This window comes from Ranitomeya imitator, chromosome 8 (genome assembly GCF_032444005.1).
Source record: "Ranitomeya imitator isolate aRanImi1 chromosome 8, aRanImi1.pri, whole genome shotgun sequence".
In the NCBI taxonomy this organism is placed as follows: domain Eukaryota; kingdom Metazoa; phylum Chordata; class Amphibia; order Anura; family Dendrobatidae; genus Ranitomeya; species Ranitomeya imitator.
Genome location: NC_091289.1, coordinates 24,817,624 through 24,836,729, shown reverse-complemented (window position 1 = coordinate 24,836,729; position 19,106 = coordinate 24,817,624). Strand labels below are relative to the sequence as shown.

General features: G+C 44.1%; 1 protein-coding gene across 2 annotated transcripts in view; it reads left to right on the top strand.

The window, feature by feature from the left end:
* Window positions 1–9,672, top strand: part of ATXN7 (ataxin 7) — a 128,552-nt gene extending 118,880 nt beyond the window's left edge. For both annotated transcript variants that reach the window (XM_069736579.1, XM_069736580.1), the window contains 2 exons: window positions 464–1,382; window positions 8,637–9,672. In XM_069736579.1, the coding sequence (XP_069592680.1) occupies window positions 464–1,382; window positions 8,637–8,654 (937 nt within the window). In that variant the 3' untranslated portion in view covers window positions 8,655–9,672. The remainder of the gene's footprint in view (window positions 1–463; window positions 1,383–8,636) is intronic.
* Window positions 9,673–19,106: the final 9,434 nt, after the last annotated feature.

Below are 19,106 nucleotides of genomic sequence, written 5' to 3'. Positions count from 1 at the left end.
CCGCTGGGCGATGGTTGGAGAACCGCCTCTTATCTGTCATTACCCTGGTAATCTATAGCCGCTGGGCGATGGTTGGAGAACCGCCTCTTATCTGTCATTACTCTGGTAATCTATAGCGCTGGGCGATGGTTGGAGAACCGCCTCTTATCTGTTGTAACCCTGGTAATCTATAGCCGCTGGGCGATGGTTGGAGAACCGCCTCTTACCTGTCAGCACCCTCAGTTTTTTTTTTGGGCTCAGATGTCCGTCACACCGCAACGACGGTCAGAAGAGCAGCCGATGCTGGCGGGTAAGAGACTCCCGTGTAGCGGCTAGAGATTACTGTCGTAGCTTATGAAATGGGACATTTTCGCCAACTCTCATTGACGGTACAAAAGTTTAGGGACTGGCGGCAGTTCATAGAGCGGGATCATATTGGTTTCAGCCGTCCTTACTGACACTTATATTCTTCTTTGTTCGCCAGGAAAATTCCTCCAGCATCCAGCAGTTCCTCCACACATGCTCCACACCGGACCAGCACAAATTCAGCGCCCATGTTACAGAGTATGAACAACACTGGTTTCCTCTCGCCCAGCACAGTTACCTCTCCCCCAACCCCTGTGACCTCTCCCTGTACGTCTGTGGACAAAGTCCTTTCCCAAGGGACGACACTAAGCACTCACACTGCAGCAGACCCCACCAGTAGTATGCAATCCAGACAAGTGTCTTCTTCAGCATCCACACCGTCAGTGCTTTCCTCATCGCCTAGCCCAGTCTCCAGCAAACCTCAAAAATTAAAATCCAACAAGGCTGTGAAACCTAAGGAACCCCCCGCCAGCAGCACGAACTGCAGCAGCAGCGGCTCAGGAAAGAAACGGAAAAATAACTCCCCTCCCCAGCTGCTAGCGCACCCCCCTTCCCATTCCACCGAGTCTTTTAGGAAAAACTGTGTGGTGAACTCTGGAACATACCACTCTCCCGGCACGACGTTATCCCACGGCAGTCCGCACAGTGTCGGCCTCAATTTTGTGAACAATCGATCTGTGAGTCTTAAACACGACCAATCAGGGAGGGGTCCTCCGACGGGAAACCCTGCGGAATCGATAAAGCGCATGAGCGTAGTGATGAACAGCAGTGACTCCACGCTTTCGCTCGGGCCGTTCGTTCACCAACCTGGTGACCAAGCTGTGAACTCGCACAACACCTTTTCCCATTCTCGCGCTTCTCTGGACAAGTTTGCAGGGAAAAAGCGAAAGTCTTCAGCTGGTCCCAGCAGCATCACCAATAATAACAGCAAATCCGGTAAGGTTGCCAAACTGCCGCCAGTCAACAACATTCACGCAAAACACAACAGTGGGATTTCAGGAACGCCGACGCTGACCAATAACTCGCTTCGTCGTCAGGTAAGAAATCTCTGCTGGTTTTTTTGAAAAAATTTTTGTTTGTTTCTTAGAAGTGATATTTTATGCCAATCTTTGCAAACATCCACTGAAAATGTAACAGCAAAAAGGAGTGGTGTGGTTAATGGGGGAATCGGACCACCATATCTGACGTTGCACCAGCCGCCATCTCCAGTGGTTGGCGCCGCTAACCAGACCTGAAAATACGATTTGCTGGGATCGGGGGCCTGCTCATTTATTAACACTAACGAAACCTATTAATGGCCCTCAGAAAAGTCCCGGTTACATCCGCTTCAGATTCGGACCACCACTGAGGTGGACCTGTGAGAGGTTGGTGATAGCAGCCATATACTTGTTTTTCAGAATTCCCAGAAATAGATATAACAATGATACCGCTGACGACACCTTGGTACAAAAGAACTAAAGAACTTAACATTTGTAGGAAATGTGCACAGAAAAGTTGGTACAGTAATGGGGTCATCATACATACAAATTTTGCTGTGGATTTCACCTTGCGATTTGCAAAGGGAGAAATCCACGGTAAAAGTCTACTGCATTAATAGACATGTGAAATTTGCACCCCAGACTAGTATTTTTCATTCAGCGTGTGCATAAGATGTAGTAAAATCTCATCCATTTTATTGGTAATCGAATGCCCTTTGGCTTTTCAAAAGAAAATCCAGTGTATCCACCCCTTGTCAATATGTACCCTAATATATGGCACTGAGCGTTAAAGGCTATGGACACCTTTGATATGGAAAAAATACATTTTCATGTGTTAGAGGTTACCTTTTAGTTAACTAAATTGCCCTGAGTTTCTGTCGCAATCTTTGTTCATTTTCAGACCCCTTGATGTGCCGTTGTTTTGGCCTAATCCAAGTTTCAGATTTTTCTTTTGTGGGAGTGTCCTCCCAGTAATATAAGCTGGATATGTCCAGGGTGCTACTGTCTTCATTGGTCATATATTAGCACAGCTTCTATTCTGCACTTGTTTCCTCTTCATGTGCTTTCCTCCTTATCTATAGTCTTTCTCTGCCCTCCCAGAAACTGCATACTTTCGCCACTCTCCACAATGTGCTGCTTTATGTGCATCTCCTCTTCCTCAACCTCCCTGATACTGGTAGAAGTGAGAGCAGAGACAGACGGCAGGAGCTCTGATGGCTTTGTATCAGTTTTGCAGATCAATTAGATTACATAACTCCAGAATTTATATCAAATTTTTAATAAAGACTCAAGTGTTTTTTTTTTTAACTTTTCCATTAAGGAAGCCAATAAATCTTACAAAAAAGAATTCTGTGTGAAGGTGCACATAGCCTTTAATGTGGTTTATCCAAGGTGCCTGGGCCAGACATTTGGAGCAGTGATTAAATGAAAGAGTTGACAGCTCCAAAACCTCTCTGTAGGTTACAAGGCAAGAATCTGATTACGTCTACATTCATGATTGAGTGTATACTCAGTTTCTTCTCCCTTTTTCATTTTTCAAATTCATTCAGGTTCAGCGTCTCCCTTTTTCCATTTTCATTCACAGAAATGAAATTGGGAGAACATTAATCAGCCACCATCATAATAAGGCTCCTGTAATTACACCAGTCAGGTTCCCGTGCCAATAGAGGGTAGATTCGACCCCCATAGCGGTACCAAAAAGCTCCACAATGCCAAGTTCAAATCACAGATTGACGTGGTTCTCGTAAGCTTGGCATCTGCTCAGGTTTGTTTGTTGCTGGCAACAACCTCCGCATTCGTCCTCCTTATTTAACAATCATCCTTGTTAGACCAGATTTGCACATTTGACATTCACGATCAAAGTACAGTCCACGATGTACGGACCGGCTGCACTGTCCTGACCCAAACACGGCAGCCCATACTTATGAGACTAAGTTCGGGTTAGGAAACCATCTGCCGTTTCGGACCCCACGGTCCGTGCTCGGGACCATGAATGTCAGGATGTGCTAAATCAGTCTTAGTAATTGCACCTTTTCGATACAATGGGCCACAAATAAAACCTTTTCTCCGCACGCTGCTCAGCATCGCAGTAATGGAACGCTGCCGACAGACAATGGGGGGGGGAGCAGTAAATGCACCGCGGCTCCCGCTGCCCCTTTTAGCAGGAATGGCTGATGGCACAGACAGTCATCAAACTGACAGGGGAAGGGAGGGAGGTGTTGGGCGCGGAGCAGCTATCACTATGGTAACAGATATTTCCCAATGAGCCGAGCAGCTATTTAACCCCCCTCCTTCTGGAGAGCTGGCGAGCTTCACTCCGGCGGTGACGTCTGACTTCATCCTCTCCTCGTCTGACGAGCTGCTCTGACTCGCATCGCACGAGGTGTATGTGACATTTTGTTTCTGGAACATCATCCGGACAATTATTTCCCTCCGTTGGGGTGGGAGGACCAGTGACGTCCGTCGCTTTGTACAGTCAGCATAATCTGCTCGCGGTTTGATCACTTTAGTCAGCAAAGACTGATTAAAATTTAAATTAGCACAAGGGCTGGAGAAAGAATAGGATTTACACGGCACGCGGGACTCCTGAGGCGGGGGGGTCGATAAATCAGACGAGTGGCACATTCGGAAAATGTTACCTGGCAACACATTATGGGGGGGTGGGGGGAGAAAAAGTCATGTGGCATGAATGTGCCGTAGAAGAAGAGCATCGACATCCGGTGTGTCCACGTCCATTACTAGCACACATTGCAGATGGGGAGGGGTTTGCAAAAAAAAAAAAACCATAACTTATTGGGGTATATGGCATTCAGAAAATTGCAGATTTTGTTTCAGAAATGCAATGATTTCCACAATACATAGACATGCTGGAGATGCAAAAACCGGCAAATATATATGGCTGTTAGCACCTGTGCATAGGGTGGGAGATGACGTGCAGACCGGTAGGAACCCTGAATGATTCTGCAGAGGGTGCGCATGTTCCTCCTTCACACCATTCGTTGTCTGCGGGGCCGACGGAGAAAGCAGAGCTCTGTACTCGCTATTTCCTGCAGTCCCGTAGATAATTATTATTATTATTATTTATATACCACCATTGATTCCATGGTGCTGTACATGAGAAGGGGTTACATACAAGTTACAAATATCACATACAGTAAACATACTAACAATGACGGACTGATACAGAGGGGTGAGGACCCTGCCCTTGCGGGCTTACATTCTACAGGATTATGGGGAAGGAGACAATAGGTTGAGGGTTGCAGGAGCTCCGGTGTTGGTGAGGCGGTAGCTCCGGTGTTGGTGAGGCGGTAGCTCCGGTGTTGGTGAGGCGGTAGCTCCGGTGTTGGTGAGGCGGTAGCTCCGGTGTTGGTGAGGCGGTAGCTTCGATAGTGATGAGGCAGCAGCGGTGTCAGTGCAGGCTGTAGGCTTTCCTGAAGAGATGGGTTTTCAGGTTCCGTCTGAAGGATCCGACTGTGGTTGATAGTCGGACGTGTTGGGGCAGAGAGTTCCAGAGGATGGGGGATATTCTGGAGAAATCTTGGAGGCGATTGGATGAGGAGCGGATAAGTGTGGAGGAGAGAAGGAGGTCTTGGGAGGACCGGAGGTCACGTGAGGGAAGATATCGAGAGATTAGTTCAGAGATATATGGAGGAGACAGGTTGTGGATGGCTTTGTAGGTCAGTATTAGCAATTTGAACTGGATACGCTGAGGGAATGGGAGCCAGTGAAGAGATTTGCAGAGGGGGGAAGCGGAGGAGTAGCGAGGAGAGAGATGGATTAGTCGGGCAGCAGAGTTAAGGATGGACTGGAGAGGTGCAAGGGTGTTAGCAGGGAGGCCACAGAAAAGGATGTTGCAGTAGTCAAGGCGGGAAATGATGAGGGCGTGCACAAGCATTTTAGTAGATTGGGGGTTGAGGAAAGGACGGATCCTGGAGATATTTTTGAGCTGGAGGCGACAGGAGGTGGAAAGAGCTTGGATGTGTGGTTTGAAGGACACGGCAGAGTCGAAGGTTACTCCGAGGCAGCGGACTTCGGGTACAGGGATGTCATTGACTGCGATAGATAGGTCAGGTAAGGAAGATTTGTGGGATGAAGTAAAGATGATGAGTTCAGATTTGTCCACATTGAGTTTGAGGAAGCGAGAGGAGAAGAAGGAGGATATGGCTGATAGGCACTCTGGGATTCTGGACAGCAGAGCGGTGACGTCTGGGCCAGAGAGGTAGATCTGAGTGTCGTCAGCATAGAGGTGGTACTGGAATCCATGGAACTTTATGAGTTGTCCCAAGCCAAGTGTATAGATTGAGAAGAGTAGGGGTCCTAGAACAGAGCCTTGGAGGACTCCAACAGAATGGCGCAAAGATCAAGCGTGCGCTCCTCTGCTCCATTCAGGATTCGGCTCTACAGATTTCGGTTCCCATGGCCCCCCCCCACCCCGCATCTCGGATTCCGGCTTGGTGGACCCCTTAGCCGTCAGCAAATTATCCCCTATGAAATGCATAGAAGGGATAATTCCATGTCAAGTGAACCAATGAATATTACCACTATATATTTAATTATTTTGAGAATTGGATGCAAAATCTGAAGAAGAAAAAATTCTGTATATTTTAAGTTTTTGTTTTTACATCACTCCTTATAACTCTAGAGAAATGGGGAAAAAACGCCATTCAACTCAGAACAGCACAGGCTTTCAACAGATACATCACAAGAGGATCTTTGTTAATGTTTTACCCAATGCGGAATCAAAACGAAAAAATACAAAACACATTTCCGAAAAATCAATATGATATTAAATTAGCAAAAAAAAACAATCACATGTGCCTCCTATGCTCCTAGCCACATCTGTACCAACATTCAAGGTGGGCTCTCAATGGGATCACACTTGGGAAAAAAACCTATATAAACAGTGTCAATGCCAAGTTTTTTTTTTTGGAGAGTGGGAGGGATGCTCGGCTGATTCGTCACACGACGAACAGCGGACTGGATTGGTGGAGAGCAGTTTGGGCAGGAAGATTTGGGTATTTATAAAGCTCGTCGTCCGGTTACATCTCCCAATCTGCCCAGTAAGGGAGACAACCTGAGCAGATTCTAGAAATGGTCGCACCACGAGCACGCGTCCCAGGAGGGGTGCGGAATATAGCAATAATAAAAAAAGATCAAATTAATAAATTACCTGAAGGGGGAAGTTAAGGGGTTAATACTGAGGGACGTGAAGTAGTATTTTAAAAGCGAGAGAGGCAAAGGAGAACCAAAAGTATTCCTAACATCCAGCTCATGTGCTGTACAAACCAGTACTAAGAAGGAGAGAGGGAGAGTTTGTTAAAACATCGGATAGAGGAAGCAGAACCCATTAAAGGGACAAGGGGATGCCACACCGTCACTCCACTGAGTGACACAGAAATAAAATCAACTCTTTTTTTCATTCAGCAATGTCTAGTGATGAGCGAGTGTGCCCTTTACTCGAGTTTTCGATCATGCTCGGGTGTTCTCCTAGTATTTTGGGCATGCTCGTAGATTATGTGTGAGTTCCCGCAGCTGCATGATTTGCGACTGCTAGACAGCCTGAATACATGCAGGGATTGCCTGTTGGTTAGGGAATCCCCATATGTATTCAGGCTGTCTAGCAGCCGCAAATCATGCAGCTGCGGAGGCACAAACACAATCTACGAGCATGCGCAAGATACTAGAACACCCGAGCATGCTCGAAAACTCCGAGTAACGAGCACACTCGCTCATCACTAGCACTGACCCTTAAATCCATGAAGTGATTGAAGATGGCACACGATCGGCAATGGATGACATAACTGGTTATGTGACCTGTGAATTTGATCGGCGCTGGTAGCGGCTAATGGACTCTCCAAAGATTGTGCTAATGAAGAAGTACAAGTGACTTTTCTGGTCCATCCCCATCCTTTGTGTATCCCTGATAACCTGACGTATTAAAAGTCATCAAAACGATATACGGTAACTGAAATGAAGCCGGACACACTGTGAGACAAGGAAGCGGCCATTGTTAGTAAGAGATTGCGGACAAGATGAAATCTCGAGTAGAAGGACTAATAAAAGCTCCATGTAAAGACTATTAATTGTTCAGACTAGTTCATTTTGTTTTATTTTAGAACCCCATGATTTAACTACTATACTCTGTTTTAAAACTTGAAAAAGGACACGTCTAGTGTCGTAATAATAAAAAAAAAAAAACATTGCTACACGTATATATAAATAGTTAATATTGCTTCTCTTACTTTAGTATTAAACATATGATTAGGATGAGACTGTATCTAGAAAATCACACTTACAAATATGATCCCAAGGAGCTCAACTTAAAACCTTGTACAAATGCAACAAGGAACCCAAGTAACACATATGCCTTTTTATTTTATTATTTTATAACCTATTGTTCTTGAGTTGTTTTTTTTTTTTTTTTTTTCAAAACCATACATTTAAATTTGACTCCTTAAAAACAAAATATCTTTAGAAACCTATACAAAAATTAATGAAGATAAAAATACTAAAGTAGCACAAAATAAAAGATAAAAAATTCCAAAGACATTGGGTAAAAAAAAAAAAAAAATCAGATTTGGATCACTTGACATGGAATGACCCAAAAATAACTTTTGTTTGTGTGTAAAAAGCACAGTAAGGGCTGAACTAGAAGGTGCCAAGTACCAGTTTTACATGCTGTACATCGGGCCTGGCATCCAGCTGAAGAGGACTTTGGAAACAGATTCTTATGAGTCGCCTGTCCTTAGCCAATCAACACTGCGGAGAACACTCGACAAACATTCTGATTGGCTGAGAGTATAACAGGTTGTTTTCAGCTGGATGCCGGGCACAATGTGCAGCCCACCAAACTTGTTGGGGGGCTGTTGATACCCAATAGATTATCGTTTGTGGCCATCTGTCTGCGCTGACGGCAGGATGTGAGAAGTTGTATTGTACGGCGGATGCTGCCGGCGCTCTGCGGACCCCGCTGACTACTGGTTTAGACAGCATTGCGCTGTTATTCTTTGGCATGGAGGAGCCGAACGTTCTTGCTCTCAGTATAAGTCACTGGTGATGTCTGCAGGGTAACAAGCGCTCGCTGAGCACGGAGTCTGTCAAAAGCCGACTGAATCCATGTTTTTTTTGTTGTTTTTTTTCTTTCTGCCACATGAAAATGTCCATCTTTAGTTTTGGGTCATTGCAGTTGCAAGCGCCGGCCTCCTCAGGGAGCGCGGACCCCGCAGGCCGCTTCTGGTTGTGCGCGGCAGCGGGGTCATCGCAGGAGATTTCACATTACATTTGCTTCATCTCTTCTCCCTTTTTGTTTTGCAGCCAAAGGCGCGTCCCTGACAGTTGTTATTACATGAACTGGACAAGTACGGTAACAATCACAAACCTCCAGCTGGCTCTGTGGGCTCCAAGATGCCTTTGAGTTTTCTCAACCCCCTATTTTTTTTATTATTTTTTTTTTGTCCGCGGTCCTCAGGTTGTGCGGAGCGTTTCTGAAGTCGTCAGCTGGACAAGGAATTCTCCCCCCCTCACCCCGAAGCCATGTCTGTAGCAGTCAGTCCCATCGCCGCTTCTATCAGTGTTAGTGGACTGAGCCGCTTGCTACAAACCTGTGAGATTTTTATTTTATTTATTTATATTTTTTTAAAATTTTTTGCGCCGAGTGTGCGCTTACATCCTCCGGCCCGGGCACGAAAAGAAAAAAAAAAAGAGCGAAACTTCACCGTAACTTTCCGACAGGAACGATGCCTTCTGATGCCCATCAGCGCGGACATTTCAGCCCCCAGAAGAGGAATATGGCTTTATTCTCTTACAGCAATGCTCCAGTGGAATAAAAAAAAGAAAGAAAAAAAAACTACTAAAATAGCACAATTATAAAAAATATATATATATAAAAAAAAAAATAATAATAATAGACTTATGTAACGGGCTGGCCGAACTTTTTCCAGGTTACACATACTAAGAAGCTTTGAGGAGTTTTAATATTTTGTCAAAATTATATGAATTTTTTTTTTTTTTTTTTTTTTTATTCAGTCAAAAAAAATCCTTGCTGTGATTGTACAGGTAGGAGAAAAAAAAAAACGGAAGTGCAAAACTATTTGGGGAAGGGTTCACAATGATTACCACATGGCTAGAAGCAATGGTTATGCCGCAGCCCCCTGTTCACACTTCCACCCATCAGCTGCCTAGCCGACATTTTTTTTTTTTTTGCCCCTTGCCAGCTTTTACAGTGCTTGCCCAAGGGCACGACACTGCAGCGGCAAAGTTGCCATAAAGTGTCAGGTCTCAGACTAATATTCCTAGAATGATAGTACTGATTTTGGGGACAGTGTGTGTGTGTGTGTGTGTGTGTATGTGTATGTGTATATATATATATATATATATATATATATATATATATATATATATATATATAATCTCCAAAATATTAACGTAGGGGTAAAAAAAGAAGTCCCTAAAGATGGACAACCCCTTTGATTACTGTGGGTATTGATAGTGCATAGGCAGCTATATTTCAGCAGATCCAGGGTTAATGAGATAATGTACTTAAATTCAACCCCTTTAAGCAGCCATATTTTTTTTTATTTTTTTTTAATGGACGTCACATCAAATTGTGTTCATTCCCATCGTCGGGGATTAATCTCCCCACACAGAGTATTTAGGGGCACCTCCTTTTGATTTGGACATCATCATTTCTCTCGAATTCTAATATCTTACATCTTTTTTTTTTTGCCATTTTCAGATATGAAAGCATCAAAGAAATGTATCTCATGGAACCTAATAACAAGCTGCTGTTGACGGATCCTGTTAGTATAAAAAAAGATGATATTTCTAGAACCATCATTAATGTGGTTGTGATTACCGGGGATAAAGTGAAATAACATTTAGATGGTCCAGTTTTGGTGCAACTGACCCCTCCTCTTACAGCCATGTTTGACTAAAAGCCATCTACCGTCTATTTGTGTAACACTACAAATGACATAATGCCTGCATTGGATATTTACCAGGCTACCGGGGGGATTGCTAGTCATCGGCCATCTTTTTACACTCTTTAGGACCTTCTAAGAATAACAGATCTGTCAACAGCAACTTGTTGACGGTTTCCAGTCTCGTTTTACATTATCTCACTAATGACGGAAAAGGTCTCGGCTGCCGTATAGTATTAAGCGTGCAGCGATTTTCTAAGACTTTGATTAAAAAGCAGTAATCCGATTGGTTAAGGCCTCCTCTTTGACCTTTAAAGGGATTTTTTTTAAAAAATATTATAAAATAAACATTTGCTTATGCCTTGGTACTAGAAGTGATGACGTCCCGTCCTTTATTCTGACTGCTGCAGCTGGATAGTACATGCAAACGGTCGGCCGCAGCGGTCACATGAATGATTGTTGGTGTATAATATATCAAATTTTAATATACTGTTGCCCAAAAATAATAATTGCTAGAGTACATTATGTAGATGGAGTTTAGGGAAAATTTTCAGCTTTTTATATATATATTTTTTTTTAAGTAACTTTTTTTCCCACATTTTAGTTTAGGTTTTTTTTTTTATTTATTTTATTATTTTTAAATTTCGCCTTTGCTGAAATCAAGAATTTTTGGGGTAAACTGCCAAGCGAGATCCGTAGGTCGGTTAGAAGGCAATCTGATCTGTCTGGGAGCGGCATACACCAGTGGCCATATGATTGTATTGTATCGGTATTATTTAAAACTCCTACTTGTTTCTTTAACCTGAAAAAAGAAACCTAAAATTACGTTTAAACAAAAAAAAAAAATAAAAAACGACAAACCCTACTTTTTTTTATATCCTTAAATTTTGGAATTTCTTCTATAATGAATGAGACGTAAAAAAAAAAAAAAATTTGAAGTATCCCTATTTCAGAAAGCGTATTTTGTTAAAGAAAAATAATGATTGTACATAAATGAGATGTATTTTTGCACAGGTCTTTTTTTTTTTTTTTTCCCTTCGATCCAGTTTTTGGTACAATTTGAGATCATCTAATATTTATTTGTTAATAAAAGAAGAAAAAAAATACCTTTTATGATTTGAAGTGATTCACTGCCAAGCCGATATTCTAACGATGTGCGATTCTAGGGGATTCTCCTTCTAATTTTTTATTATTTTTTTTTTTTTGCGAGGGGCCGAATCCTTTTACTTTGGTGGCTACGGAGTGGATTAATAATGCCGAGTTGTACGCCATTGCTTTATATTAGTTGCCTGAGTCTAAAGAAAAAAAAAAGAAACTAAATTTAAACACTTGCTGTAGCTAAGGGGCTAATGAGTAATTTTATTTTATTTTTTTCTTTGAAAAAAAAAATTAAAATTTTTTTTTCTATATTTGTGTGTGCAGAAAAAAAAAGCACACGTGTGCTTGTGTGTGATTTCTAGACCTACCGAGAAAATGAAAGTGCCTGGTTCTAGTTTCCAAGCTGTATTTTTTTAGCTTTTTTCCTTAACACTTGAATGTTCAGTTGTGTTTTCTGAGCTTATTTTCTTTTTTTCTATTTCTTTTTTTTTTTTTTTTTAATAATATTGTGGTTTCTGAAATTTTGTAATAACAGGGATGAAATTATTGTGAATGATTCACGGCAGCATCTAAAACACCCTAGCTTTTCAAAAGGTGATCACTCGCCGGCGCTGGGTGAAAAAAAAAAAAATAATAATAATAAGGTCATTGAGTTGTTGTCCTATCTGCAACATTTAATGTCTTGGGTTGGCGACCAACTTAGCTAATGTTCTAGAATTTAACAAAAAATATATGATAGATTATTGATTGAAGAAAGTTAAAAAAAAAAGTCTAAAATATTTCTGTATGGGCAAAAATTAGATGAAATAAGCCAGATACCTCGTGGAACCCTGAGTCTGTCGCCATTCCTAACGGAAGGTTGTGATCTAACCATGTCTTCCTCCGAGTTCCCGTTGCCAAGATTTCTTTTTAAAAGATGACCTATTGCTGGTCTGCCATCTGTGCTTCTCTATGCCGGTAAGTGTAGCAAAGGAAATCGTTCACCAGGGTTTTTGCTATGTAATCTAACAGCAGCAGGTTGTAGAGGCAGAGATCCTGATTCCAGAGATGTATCACTTCGTATAGTTTTGATAATCTCCTTCTGATAAAACAATGATTATCACTAGAGGACTACTTGGCCTGCTGCCATGTAGTCCAACCCCGCCCACACCACTGATTGGCAGCTTTTTGTACCTTATGAGTGGTGTGGGTGGGGTTATACAGAGCTCAGCATTTAGAGAACTGGTAGATCTACTGCAGAGAAGATTTTCATGAAAATTGCAGCACCCAGTAAAGTAAGTGATCCATCGCTGGAATCAGGTTCTCTGGTCCTTACATCATGCCGTTCTCAGATGGGGAAGCAATACCTGGTGACAGATTCCCTTTAAGAAATGTAGAGGCATGGGTTGTAGGCTGGTATTCTAGCCTAAAGTGGTGGACGTTTGTGGTCTCGAGAAGAATGCAGCTAACATTCACAAAACGCTTGTTCCCTTTGGTAAATAAATTTTAAAAAAAATGGCTGCCTCCAATACACAGGTGATAGGTTCAAGGTAAAGTGGTTGTATGACTGGGGAAAAAAAAAAAGTGGAAAAAAAACATTGTTGCTACACCCCAAAAGGGGTATAGACTAAAGTGGCACTGTTTTTGATATTTCATACAAACCCTTTAAAAATGACTAGGTCTCATCTGAAATGTCTATTTTAGTTATTAGCATTCTCCATAAAACTACGATTCTGGAGCATCTTTTCTTAGTTCTCTGCGTTTTACCGTTTCGGAGTTATCCCTCCTATAAACTTATGACTAAATGAATGGGGCGGTGCCAGATGGGAGGCGTGGCACTGCACATTCTCATACCGCCCAATCAGAGCGGACGGTCAGACTCTGCAGAGACACACCTCTTAGCAATGGCGGCTCCCAGTTATTTTACTCATACATTTCCAGGAGGAATTACGAAGGAGCAGTGCGATGCAGAGCTCTAATAAATGAGGATCCAGAATTGTTCTCTCATGGGGAATACAAGTATTTACTAAAATGGACATGTCAGGAGTGGTGACAATTCCACTTTAAGGATTTAAGACCCCAAAAATAACTATTAGGAAAAATGTTACGTACGTCAAGGTTTGCATTACAGGATAACGCAAGCACTACAGGTGGTCAATGTGAATGTAGTTCTTGAAAATCATCTTGGCTCGCTCTCTTTTCTCTCGGTTTCTTTTCTGTATATTGTGTGAATAGTTTGATCATCTGTACACATAATCAAGAGCATCGGATCAGCTGGACTTTTTGGGCTGCTGTATAGTTCATGAACAAACCAATGTCATGGGATAGAAATTACTTTGGATATTTAAGAGAAAAATCTATAGTTCTTTGTTTTGTAACAAGTTTATGTAAATAAAATAATTTATACTATTTATAAGAAAAAAAAAAAAAGATTGTGCCTTGCTTTATCACAGGAGGAACAACTGTATGGTTCAAGGGGTAGTTGGGGCTAGTGGCAGAAAATACTGCCAGAGCTTTGAGAGAGGAGTCCGCCACCCAGTGACAGGTGATGTGATTACTGCCGGTGGCAGTCCGGACTGCACAGATCCCCATCCTAAGATGGCCCTAAAGGTTTGTATGTTTTTTTTTTTTAAAGGCATCAGTCAACATAAAATGACTATACAAACCGAGCACGCAGATTTGGTGCACCTACCATCACCCTAAGGCCTTTTTCACACGTCCTGATATTTCCGGTGCCTGAGATATCAGTGTGCGTAATACTTGCAGCACACGTGTGGCAACAGTGTGCCTCATCAGTACCACACCGAAGGCTGTCAGGGAAGAAGTGCTACAGTAAGCACTGTTCCCCGGCGGCGGGTGCTGAAGACGGCTCTCATCATTCTCCCCTGCTCTGCCGGAGATCTGCGCGAGCAGAAGAGAAGGAGGAGTTATATTAAAGTCAGAAGGATGACAGCAGTTGGGGGTTTTTGGGACTCTTACTCCCATGATCCCACACCTGCTGCCGCTAACAACAGTGAAGCAGGAGCGGATGATCAGGGTATTCCTCACCAGCCACCTGCGATATAACTAAATAAATGAATGAATGAAAAACCCGTGGTGGGGGTCGCCCTATCTTCTTTAACCAACCAAGCAAAACTCACAGCAACCCTCAGCTGTCAGCTTCCGCAATATTGGTTATCAACAATAGAGGGGTCCACATGCTGTTCTTCTAATTATTTAAATAAATACTTAAAACACGGCATGCCCCCACCCCCCCATTTTTGACAACCAGCCTTGCTAAAACACGCAGGCTGGCCCCCCAGCCTAAAAACAGCAGCCTGCAGATGCCCAGAAAAGGCACATCTATTAGATGCACCAATTCTGTCTCTTTGCCTGGCTCTTCCCACTTGCGGTGGCAAGTGGCCAGAATAAAGTCCTTTAATTGAAAAAGAATGACAGACTCCTTTTATTAATCTCAATTAAGCCATACTTACGACCTCGCCTAATTCCACCGAAGCCCTCGATCTCCTGTAACAAAGCTAAAATAAACAACAATATACCATACTTGTCGGTCGTTCTGTCCCATTCCGTAATCCATGTCTGGGGGATAATTAGTTTTCAACCTGGACGGCATCAAGATGCGACCGTCCAGGCCGAGAACCACTGGTGAATGAGCTGCTGCGAGCGCAGCGTCAGTGACCAGTGGTCACGTCATCGAGGTTCCCAGCCGGGCTGAACTGTGGTGACCTCAGGACCGTGGAAAAAAACCTCAGTGATCAGGTCACCGCAGTTCAGCCCGGTTGGGAACCTCAATGATGTCACCGCTGGTCATTGATGCTGTGCTTACAGCAGCTCATTCGCCAGTGGTTTTCAGCCGGGACCGTTGCATCTTGGCACATCCAGGTTGAAAACTAATTATCCCCCAGACAGAACGACCGACTGGTATGGTATATTGTTTTTTATTTTAGTTTTATTACAGGAGATCAAGGGCTTCTTTGGTGGAATTAGGCGAGGTCGTATGTAATAATAATAATTTTTATTTATATAGCGCCAACATATTCCGCAGCGCTTTACAAATTATAGAGGGGACTTGTACAGACAATAGACATTACAGCATAACAGAAATCACAGTTCAAAATAGATACCAAGAGGAATGAGGGCCCTGCTCGCAAGCTACAAACTATGGGGAAAAGGGGAGACACGAGAGGTGGATGGTAACAATTGCTTTAGTTATTCGGACCAGCTATAGTGTAAGGCTCAGGTGTTCATGTAAAGCTGCATGAACCAGTTACCTGCCTAAGTATGTAGCAGTACAGACACAGAGGGCTATTAACTGCATAAAGTGTATGAGAACATGATGCGAGGAACCTTTTTTTTTTTTTGTTTTATTATAAATAGGCCACACAGGGATCGTTAGGTTAATGCATTGAGGCGGTAGGCCAGTCTGAACAAATGAGTTTTTAGGGCATGCTTAAAACTGTGGGGATTGGGGATTAATCGTATTAACCTAGGTAGTGCATTCCAAAGAATCGGCGCAGCACGTGTAAAGTCTTGGAGACGGGAGTGGGAGGTTCTGATTATTGAGGATGCTAACCTGAGGTCATTAGCGGAGCGGAGGGCACGGGTAGGGTGGTAGACTGAGACCAGAGAGGAGATGTAGGGTGGTGCTGAGCCATGGAGTGCTTTGTGGATGAGGGTAGTAGTTTTGTACTGGATTCTTGAGTGGATGGGTAACCAGTGTAATGACTGGCACAAGGTAGAGGCATCGGTGTAACGGTTGGTGAGGAATATGATCCTGGCAGCAGCATTCAGGACAGATTGGAGCGGGGAGAGTTTGGTAAGAGGGAGGCCGATTAGTAGAGAGTTACAATAGTCCAGACGAGAATGAATAAGTGAAACAGTAAGAGTTTTTGCAGAGTCGAAAGTAAGAAAAGGGCGAATTCTAGAAATGTTTTTGAGATGCAGGTAAGAAGAGCGAGCCAGTGATCGGATGTGGGGGGTGAATGAAAGGTCAGAATCAAGGATGACCCCAAGGCAGCGGGCATGTTGCTTTGGAGTAATGGTGGAACCGCACACGGAGATGGCAATGTCAGGCAAAGGTAGGTTAGTAGAGGGAGAAAACACGAGGAGTTCAGTTTTTGACAGGTTTAGTTTCAGATAGAGGGAGGACATGATGCTAGAGACAGCGGTAAGACAATCACTGGTGTTTTCTAATAAGGCAGGCGTGAGATCAGGAGAAGAAGTGTATAGTTGGGTGTCGTCAGCATAGAGATGGTACTGGAAGCCAAATCTACTGATTGTTTGTCCAATAGGGGCAGTATACAAAGAGAAGAGGAGGGGGCCTAGGACTGATCCTTGAGGAACCCCAACAGTAAGGGGAAGGTGAGAGGAGGAGGAACCAGCGAAACATACAGTGAAGGATCGGTCAGAGAGATAGGAGGAGAACCAGGAGAGAACGGTGTCCTTGAGGCCGATGGAGCGGAGCATAGTGAGGAGGAGCTGATGATCCACAGTGTCGAATGCTGCAGAGAGATCCAAGAGAATTAGGCTGGGTTCCCATTGCGTTATGGGACCGCGTTAAACGGACAGCGTTGCACGGCGAAATTAACGCCGTGCAACGCGGCCGTTAACGCGCCCATTCACGCTAATGGGAACGCGCTTCACTAGCGCGTGCCATGTTCGGCACGCGCTAGCGACGCGCCGGGGATTCCTGGCGCGCCGCGGACGCTGCTTGCAGCGTCCGAGGCGCGCCCGCTGCTTGCAGCGTCCGAGGCGCGCCCGCGGTCCGTTCCCCGCTCTCGCAGATCGGGGATCTGCGAGAGCGGGGACGTTACCGCGACCCCGACCGCAGCCCCATAAAAAACATTGCGTTAGCGCAATCTGCTAGCGCTAGCGCTAAACGGATTGCACTAACGCAATGTGACCCTAGCCTTAGCATGGAGTAGTGACCATTAGATTTAGCTGTTAGTAGGTCATTAGAGACTTTAGTGAGGGCAGTTTCAGTAGAGTGTAAAGAGCGGAAGCCAGATTGAAGAGGGTCGAGAAGAGAGTTATCTGAGAGATAGCGGGTAAGACGGGAGTGGACCAGGCGTTCGAGGAGTATGTATGGTTTAACTGAGATTAATAAAGGAGTCTGTGTCATTCTTTCAATTAAAGGACTTTTTTCTGGCTTTTGTCTTTATTTACCATACAACTATAGGATTAGTAATGGATAGGTGTCTTATAGATACCTCTCCATTACTAAGCCGTGGGCTTGATGTCACCTGTCATTACAAAGGTAACATCAACCCCACAAATCTAAACCCCGCTTGCCACCGCTACAGGGCAAGTGGGAAGAGCCGGGCAAAGCGCCAGAATTGGCGCATCTAATAGATGTGCATTTTCTGGGCAGCTGCGGGCTGCTGTTTTTAGGCTGGCGCTATATCAATGGCCCTTTACCAGGCTGAGAATGCCAGTCCCCAGCTGTGAGCTTTAGCAAGGCTGGTTGTCAAAAAAAATGGGGGGACCCAGCGCCATTTTAATTATTTAAATAATTTTAAAAAAGGCGTGGGGACCCTCTATTCTTGATAACCAACCTTGCTGACAGCTCAGGGTCGCAGCCCCCAGGTGTGTGTTTTGACTGATTGGTTAAAGAAAATAGGGGGGAACTCACACCGGGTTTTTCATTCATTAGGTTCAAGCAACATATTGTAATCCGATTTCTTATATTTTATTATTATTACTAGATGGTGGCCCGATTCTAACGCATCGGGTATTCTAGAATATGCATGTCCACGTAGTATATTGGCCAGTCACGTAGTATATTGCCCAGCTACGTATGTAACAGGTTAAAAAATAAACATATACTCACCTTCCGAGGGCCCCTTGTAGTCCTGGCGCCTGTGTGTGGTGCACGCGGCAGCTTCCAGCCCCAGGGTTTGTATGAGCGCAGGACCTGTGATGACGTCGCGGTCACATGACCGTGACGTCACGGCAGGTCCTTCTCACATAGCATCCTTAGCACCGGAACCTGCCGCTTGCACTGCCGAGGACAGGACGCGACGTCGGAGGGTGAGAATAACCTTTTTTTTTTTTATTCTTATTTGTAACATTAGATCTTTTTACTATTGATGCTGCGTATGCAGCATCAATAGTAAAAAGTTGGTCACACAGGGTTAATAGCTGCGTAACCGGAGTGCGTTACACTGCGCTCCGGTAACACTGGCATTAACCCTGTGTGAGGGCTGACTGGAGGGGAGTATGGATTTCATTTCAAAAACCTGACCGTCACATCCAAACATAGACTAAGTGTGAACAGGTGCTGAACCTAAAGTTGCCAACTCGTATATAGTTAAGTAAATAAGGCAGCACACTGCAGCGCTAAAACATGCAAACATGAAACACAAAAATTGAACTGCATTACTGCACTAGAAATATGATGAAGGGGAGTATGGAGCGGAAAGAATGGCCATATTGCTGCTGGACTGTGGCCGTCGCTGATTGGGCGTTTCCCCCCCCCCCACCCCCCCGTGTGATAAGTGCCCCCTGTCCTGTGTGTGATAAGTAAGTGCTGCTGTAAAGCTGGCAGCGCTGTTCAAGCACCATGTATCTCCTTCAGGAAAGGCCCATCTAGTTTATTATATCGCAGGCGGCGGCTGATGAATACCCCCATCCACCGCTCCTGCGGTCACTGTTCTTTGCAGCAGCAAGTGTAGGTTGATGGGAGTAATAGTCGCAAAAAACCCCACCTGCTGTCATCGTTATAACTCCTCATTCTCTTCGGCTCATGCCGATCGCTGGCACAGCAGGGGAGAATGATGAGCCGTCTTCA